This window comes from Barbus barbus (genome assembly GCF_936440315.1).
Source record: "Barbus barbus genome assembly, chromosome: 31".
Taxonomy (NCBI): domain Eukaryota; kingdom Metazoa; phylum Chordata; class Actinopteri; order Cypriniformes; family Cyprinidae; genus Barbus; species Barbus barbus.
The window spans coordinates 13,768,709-13,776,821 of record NC_136759.1 but is presented as its reverse complement, the minus strand read 5'-3'; the positions used below and the strand labels follow the sequence as shown (position 1 = coordinate 13,776,821).

At 38.2% G+C, this 8,113-nt stretch overlaps 1 protein-coding gene across 1 annotated transcript; it reads right to left on the bottom strand.

Annotated features, from left to right (window-relative positions):
- Window positions 1-638: 638 nt before the first annotated feature.
- Window positions 639-7,899, bottom strand: LOC306851391 (coiled-coil domain-containing 92B-like). Its single transcript, XM_079387583.1, has 4 exons — window positions 7,541-7,899; window positions 6,287-6,419; window positions 5,097-5,144; window positions 639-2,099 (listed from the first exon to the last, which is right to left on the bottom strand). The coding sequence occupies exons 1-4, from the start codon at window positions 7,550-7,552 to the stop codon at window positions 1,408-1,410; spliced, it is 885 nt and encodes a 294-aa protein (XP_079243709.1). The 5' UTR covers window positions 7,553-7,899; the 3' UTR covers window positions 639-1,407.
- Between the last annotated feature and the right edge of the window lie 214 nt (window positions 7,900-8,113).

Below are 8,113 nucleotides of genomic sequence, written 5' to 3'. Positions count from 1 at the left end.
GATCGGACTTATACTCGCAAAATGCAAATCAGCACTTTATTACTACATAATACACCGAATTTAACTACACCGAATTTAAAACATCGGGATCATTCAAAATGCATTCTAGCCTTTCTTGCATTTCCTTTCTTCACAATCTACTCAGTAACGGAAGCTGAAATTAAGTCAATGTAAATGTTTACAGCACTCTCTTTAGGAAGAAAAATTAGAGATTTCTGTATAAGCCGGTGAAATACTTAGATAGATAATGTGATATTGATTGATACTGATTAATAAAATAGCTCAGTTGTTTTTACGAGAGCAGAATAAAGAGAAAAGGCAAAGAATATGCGATACGGCACTAAAAATGCGTATCAATAGCACAATGTTTTTTGTATTTTACGTGTTATTTATACATAGAATCTGACTTTGGAGTGCATGCGATATGCACGTGTTTGACATGCATATAACACACAGTATTTGCGTGCATATAATACGCTTTTTGGCGTACATATAATACGCACCTACCCCACATCCCTAAACCTGCCAATTGTGGAGAAGTGCGCAGATATCCAAGAGATATTAAGAAGAATAAGTATACATTAAATTCAGTAGGATATGAAAATTCATCCTGTTTTTTGGTTTGTCTGAATAATTTTGCGTGATTTTTTTTCCTTGTGCCATTTTTCTTCGAGTGAAAACAACAGGCTTCTCTCTGGTGACTTATGCAGGATTCACCAAACATTTAGTCCACTTAAATTCCATCCCTCCAAGACGGATTGCAAGTTAGCATTCATTTTGAGTGCAATAGCCACATCCCAAAATCCCATCAACAACCGATGGCTAGAACCAAGTCCCCTCTTTTCATTTCATTCTATTTCAATAACCTGTTACACTTGGGTGTACATCACAATACAGAAGAAAATATCAGTCACTACTTTCATGTCATTGCTACTTTAAATATCTACCTATCTATACCTGTCTGCAACTTCATCAGTGACAACAGACGTAGTATAATATGAAAAGATCAGCAGTTAATGTAAGGGCAGCACAAATGTCAGTGTGAATGCTTTAACCTGTTAATACAGCCAGTGAAAAAACTACACACTGCAGATGCAGGATCCATAGAACAGGCCTTATGGAGCACTTCATGTTCGTGTATTGATGCCCTCAGGGTCATTTTTGATTACAAAAATGCCTTACAGCAACATAAACACATGTCGATTTTGGATTTATGAACAAGAACGTAAGCAAAAATCTCTCCTCGGTTTAATAATCACCGCATGTGCAAACTGTAAAAAAAGCAAACCGTATTGCAAATATAAACGTGTGTCACTGTCACAATGCAAAGGTTCTCCCAAGGGGCTCAAGGTGCAATTCAGGTTTAGATATCATAAAAACAAGCAGGTCGAACTGTAAAAGAAACACTCATTCTGCGTTGTTCTCTGTGGTGGATGCAGTGGTCGCAGTGGCTTTAGCTACTGTTGTTGCCAATCTGCTTACTGAAGCTCCCTGATCGAGCTCCTCTGACTCCTCCCCCTCTGCTTCCTGCAGGGCGTGTCTGTGTGGTGGGCGGAGCCGGGATCTGTGTCTGTAGGGGTAGAGGAAGAGGGCGGGGTCAGGCATGGCCATCGGCTCCTCGGGGCCCGTCACCCTCTCGCGTGGCACACACTCCCTGGCACGTTCGGTACGGAGATTCGAGGAGGGTCGGCTCGAGCTGCGTCGTTTGGGTTTGATGGTGGTCGGGCTGCTGGCATTGGCCTGAGGCGAAGGGTGGACAGGAGGCTTGTCCGCACCAGGCTGGGCCGGCCTCCTGTGTTGCTGCTGCTTCTGCTGCTGGAGTTTCTGCTTGGCTGAATGCAGCTGGAAGGATAGGTACGCAGCCACCTCCGTCTGCTTCTGCAGCTCGGTGTTGAGTGCAGTGGTCCTGTGGCTGCGGTGTTTTAATTCCTCCAGGAAATGGCGCTCCTTGTCCTTCAGACAGGCGCGGAGAGCACCCACCAGGACCGACTTCTGACTCAGCTCCCATCGCACATCACTCTGGATCTGTTGCTGCTCCTGCAGATGCTCCTCCACCTCCCGGCAACGAGCTTCCAGGTGCTCCTCTTCCTCTTTCACCTCTGGAATACATATAGAACACACACATTTATTGTAATAAAACTCGATTAAAGATTCAATAAACTACAGACATGGTCTGAAAGTCTAAGCACTGCTTATTATACAACTTTCAGAAGGTTGAGTTTTTACAGGAACATTTATAAGAAATGATAGTCATGGCATGATTGTTTCAAGTTCATCTTGAACAACTTAAATTGTCTTTGGAAGCCCTAATATGTCAACATCAACAGACAATCTTGCAGTAGGCTATAATGCAATATATTATATTGTATAACTACCATTTAAATAATATTAAAATATTCTGTGACATACTTGTGATCTGTAAATCTTAAATATACTGAGAGATCAATGTTTTATCCACGTTATCAAGTTTATTCTACAACAATGTGAAAACATTTAAAAACTTTGTTGAACTGTTCATTATATAGTGTCTATAAGATTTTTAAATGTTTTTGAATAAGGTCTCTTATGCACACCATGTAATAATGTGAAATAACAGTTTTCTATTTGAATGTATTTTAAAATGTAATTTGCTCCAGTGATGGCATAGCTTAATTTTCAGCAATCATTACTCCAGTCTTCAGTGTCACATGATCCTTCAGAAATCATTCTAATATGCTGATTTGCTGCTCAAGAAATATTTATTATTATTATTATCAATGTCGAAAACATTTTTGCTGCTTAATATTTTTGTGGAAACCGCCCCCCCCCCCCCTTACTTTAATGCATCCATGCTAAAAAAGGTATTCATTTATTTTTTCTTTTCAGTATTTGATCTCATGTATGATCCACCTTGTGACATGAAAAAGGCATGACTAATATGTACAAGCCCCTCCGTATAAAATCAGATTTAGCTGTGAAAGCAAATTTCTAACTAATCTGCGCTCTAAAAGGTAATTGGATGTGGGAGAGGAAAGTAGACAAAAGGCTCTTCTGTGCCTAAGGATTGCAGAGTCGCTGAGTAAATCCAAATCAACTAATCTCAACTCTGTTCTGGTTACTGGCAGGGTGTGCCATCTGTTCAGGTTTATCAGACACATTAAATGTCGAGGACAAGACCTCCCTGAGCATGCTTGACTACCATGCCCACAAAGCATAGAGCAAATGTGAAGTAAATCGCTGGCACACAGCAAAAATTCTCATTAGAAACTCACTTTGGAAAAACGTGTGTGCTAAAAGAATAAACGTAAAGATATACTGCACTATTAACAAATCTTAAATCACTCTCATTTTACTGCAAATTCCACATATCTGACACTTTGTAAATTATGAGTAAGAAAATGTGCTTAGAATTAGATGGAAGTATGGAAGAACAGCTGCCATATAACATGTCATTTAACTAAAATCAAATAAATGAAGGATAAAACATGTATTTTCCATTAATGTAATGTCTTTCAGATAAATGATAGGCTTAGTAGACTGAAAATGAGTTACAGGAATCAGTGTCAGACGTTCTACACCTGATCCACATGAACCTGATGACCTCCTGCTGTGAGCTCCATATCTTTCCCTCGTCTCACTCGCTTTTTAAAATTTATTGCAACAGTTCTGTCTCAGTTTGTCCAGAATGTCTTGAATTCACAGCTAGCCTTTCAGTCCCACCCCATGTGTCCAGACTGAGATGAGCTTATAATGTGACTATAGAAAATGCTGTGTTATCCGATCCCTAAATCTGATCTCTCCACTGTTCCTCATTGAGTTCACTCTTTGCTGCTTCTGACTCTTTTAATAGAATGTGTAATGAAACTGAGATGTCGACAACAATCAGTTAGCGATAGATGTCAAAAAATGATGAGGATTGTTCATGTAATACTCACATTGTGCATGCAATACGCTTGTAAATTATGAAATCATTTCCTTCATCAAACAGTGTTTGCTCCTTTGGGCTTCTTTGAAGACTAAACTAACACATCCAAAACATGCTGATGTTTGATCTCAGATGAATAATCATTCCCAGCAAAGAAGTATTACATTGCAAGCAGGCTTTGTTAGTCACGACACAGCATCAGTTAACATGCCCTGTTTCTATTTTTGATGCGCCGCACAGTTATTTCAGCAGCTTATTTTTCCTGTTCATGGGAACTAAAATTATTTTATTTCAGCATTAAATCTTTCACTTTTCCGCTTGCCTGTGCATCTGCGTTCTGGACACACTGTTAGTATGTTTATTTTTTTAATGGCTGCAGGTTACACTGTTACGTCAGTAGGTGGCGACAAGTGCTACATACGTGTTGCTCAGCGACGTAAAGGTTTATTATACGTTTATAAAACCAAACTTTTCAATGGTAGTGTATATTCAGCTCATATTGTGGTAACCAATTACAAGATTAGTTAATGATTAGTCATTCACACAAATAGATTTTAAAACTCCCCACCACTGATTATAATTTAAATAATTCTCAGTTTTCTTGTGCTATTCCTCTCTGTCTCCTTGCCCAACTTTGTCTCAGCAAAAAAAACAAGCTGTAATTGGACTCCCCCACTGGGACTGTGCAGCAAGAGCAGAGGAAAACGCAGGCAGGATCAATTTGTGGGAGGATGAGGCTGCGTCGGGCTGGAGGAGAGAGGGATGACCTGCAGTATGGAGAGGAGTCGTCTACTGCTTAACAATGAGTGGCCTCTTAATGTGCGATTGGTTTGCTTTTTAGATAAATTATCACAATCATAAGACACAGTCATTTAAAATACATTTGCCTCAAATCCAATCACTTGAATGTAGAAGATTATATGGAATTGTAACAACAAAAGATGTGTCGAGTGAATAATTGTATTTATTATCAGAGTCACTATGATGTATTCATGCTTGCCAAAGTCTTTTAAATGTGATCTAGTAACAAATATCAATATCTACCTGCATATAACCTAGATACTAGATGCTGTTGTATTAAATAGACCTACTGCTGTTGTTCCTGTGTACAACTGAACACCTGTGCTAAAAATACAAAAACTCTGCTCACAAATACATGAAACAACATTTTTTGGAAGGAAACGGAGCTCACCTGCTTCCCTCTTGCCTGGGGGCTTCATGTTGAGTTCCTGTGTAAGTTCTGTAAGTAATAGACAGACACTGTTATCTCTAAGCTTTATTTTTTTCTTTGTTAAAACATTTTGAAACAATACATTCAAGAATTATTATAGATCATGCCATACGTCCTAAATTAGTATTAGTTTTGCATTTATATGATTCAATTAATTGTTTAGTGCATAAAAATGTCCCACCCTACACGTTTCATTTGGACATGTGCCAGATTATGGAAGTAAAAGCAATAAGTAAAATAAGGCAATAATAATTCATTTCAATGAAACAATTTAATTTATCTTATCGTTCAAAAGTCTGGGGGCAAAATGATTTTATCTTAAAGAAATTAATACATTTATTTAGCAATGATGCATTCAGATTGATCAAAACTGACAGTAACTATATTTATAATGTTACAAAAAAATGTTATTCTGTTCTTTAGAATTTTCTATTCATCACAGAATCATGAAAAAATATCATGGTTTCCACAAAAATCTATAATTAAATCTATCACACGAATCTATTACTTTTGAAATATATTAAAATTGATAACAGTTGTTTTAAATTGTAATAATATTCTACAATATTACTATTACAGAATAAATGTTGAATATGACTTAAAAAAAACATTAAGAAATCTTACTGAGCCCAAACTTTTTAATGGTATGAATATATATCAAGGGGTTGCAAAAGAAAAACTGATTTCCTGTGCTGTAGATACCGAGAAGGCTTTAAACTAACATGATTTGTTGCTCTACAGGACAGAAGAGCAAAAAGATGAATATGCAGTGTGCTGGTTTTTCTGCCCTAGCTGGCTCAGCACATTTCCAGCAATGTTCAGGTAGAAAGGCCGTGTCCTATGTTACTGAGAGGGAAAACGCAAACCCTGCGCTTACAGGAAGCTATTGACCCGTGGTTCTCTCTGTGCAGCCTGTGCCATCAAAGAGAGCAATGCAACCCTGCTCTTCTCTGCACAGGATCTGTGCATCTAGGGCACGGCAACTCAATTAAATCATGTGCCAACATTATTTTTGGAATGACATCAAATGAGTTTTGATTTCTGATAAATTAAATGTTGCTCAATTCGGTTATGCATGTTGTTTTATGTGTGTAAAACAACTCAAAATCAAATGCAGTTGGCTGTACTGTGGGAATGGTTATGACACACACCTGTACAGCGTTTCTGGAGGGACAGGATCTCCAGATGTAGTCCATGCAGCAGAGACAGCTGATCCTGTCTAAGGAACACAATGCTCCTCTCCACACTCTCCACCTGCCGCTCCAGGGAGACCACCTGTGACCCCTTTAACAAACGAAACAGGGATATTTACAGTAGCCTATATAACGGTAAGTTCCAGTTCTCTAATGTAAATTTCCAGCATTTCATGAGTTTCACATTTCTCTATTTATATCAGATCATCTATGTTTTCACTCGCCCCATGATTGCTCTCATCAGTGAGGAAATGGAAAACCTGGAGTCCATTATAGAACATTTTGGTAAAATATTTTTTACCAAAATGTATTACCGTTGTAGTGCATATTCAAGGCCCTGTAATAAGAGGGGTCCTATAGCAGTGGTTCCCAATCCTGGTCCTGAAGTACCACCAACACAGCACACTTTCGATGTCTTGCTTATGGGACACATATATTTGAGGTCTTGGAGTCTTTACTAATGAACTTACGAGTTGGATCAGGTGTGTTTGTTTAGGATTCCGGTTCCCATGAATTTTAGCATCAGTTCTGCTGAAATACTAGGGTCAGCAAATTAATGGGGGCTTGGGACATAATGCCAACAAAAATGACCCTGAAATGCAAAATGTTGTGCAAAAAAAAAAATTATTTATTTTGCAGTCTCTAATATCCTAATAATCCTAAAATACTATTCTAGGCCTAAGTCAGTTATACAATGGTCACATAAACTGTGAGTTGATGCTAATTTTATATTATAGGAAACAGAAATTTTGAGAATTTACTTGATTTAAATGCAAGTAGTCAAAAGATAAAAGAAAACTGCACCTTAATGAAAAAATAAAATATTTTTTTCTCTTCCACCTTGATCAGACCCCTTAAAATTACTTGAGGGTGAATAACAATAACATTTTTGACTTGAATAAAACCAGTTATTTGGTTGTTAAACACATTTACAATGTTTACAGTATGTTTTGAATTATTTTTATTGATAATTTGTAAATTAGTTTTTTACTTGATCTTAAGTGACACAAGCAGAACTTCTGAGCATTATTATGCTTATTATAAACACCCACAGATGTTATTAGAAACAATATATGTTCGCAGACACATTATGTAATACTACTAACGTTACATCCCACTGTAAAATATTTCAGTGTAAAATAAGCTCTTTCCCATATAACACGGCCATAAAAGCCTTTGAGAAGACTGCGCATAATATTATCCAACACTCACCGTATTTTCCATTAGCGTGGCTGATATTAGTATCCAACAGATGAGGCGTTATAACGAAGAGAATGAACGTGCTCCTTCACTTCCACATCTCTGCCCTTCAAAGAACCGGCCCATGAACATATAGGATGACGACATCTTTAAAAAAGATCAATACACATCTCAAAGGGAGACTCAAAGACGGCTCTGCCCCAGAACAACGGCAGAGGTTTCGCGAGAAAGACGAAATTTCAATCCTTCGTTATCTTGGCCAACGCACAATCGCTGTATCCCACAATGTCACGATCGATTAAAGTGATCCGACGTTCAGCTGGCACGAGCGCGCTCTTGAGTCCTGCGTCTGCTGAACGATGACAGACAGCAGAAAGCGGCTCCTTCAGCAACTGATGGAGGCTCAGAGGAACTCTCCACTTCATACGTGCATCTCCAGCGGGCTATATTGAGCTATAATGTGTTAAAAAGCTCTAAATATACTGAGCTGAAAAGTACAGCTGAATTATACGTTTAGTTCCAGTCCGCGAATTTGATTGGCCGAGCGGCGCTCCAAGAATATTTAATTCGAATATGGCCTGTTCT

Excerpts from the sequence above, each read along its gene's own strand:
- LOC306851391 (XM_079387583.1), bottom strand. Across the intron at positions 5,145-6,286 it reads CCTCCAGAAACGCTGTACAG|AACTTACACAGGAACTCAAC; the intron begins GTGTGTGTCATA and ends TATTACTTACAG. Across the intron at positions 2,100-5,096 it reads CCCAGGCAAGAGGGAAGCAG|AGGTGAAAGAGGAAGAGGAG; the intron begins GTGAGCTCCGTT and ends TATGTATTCCAG.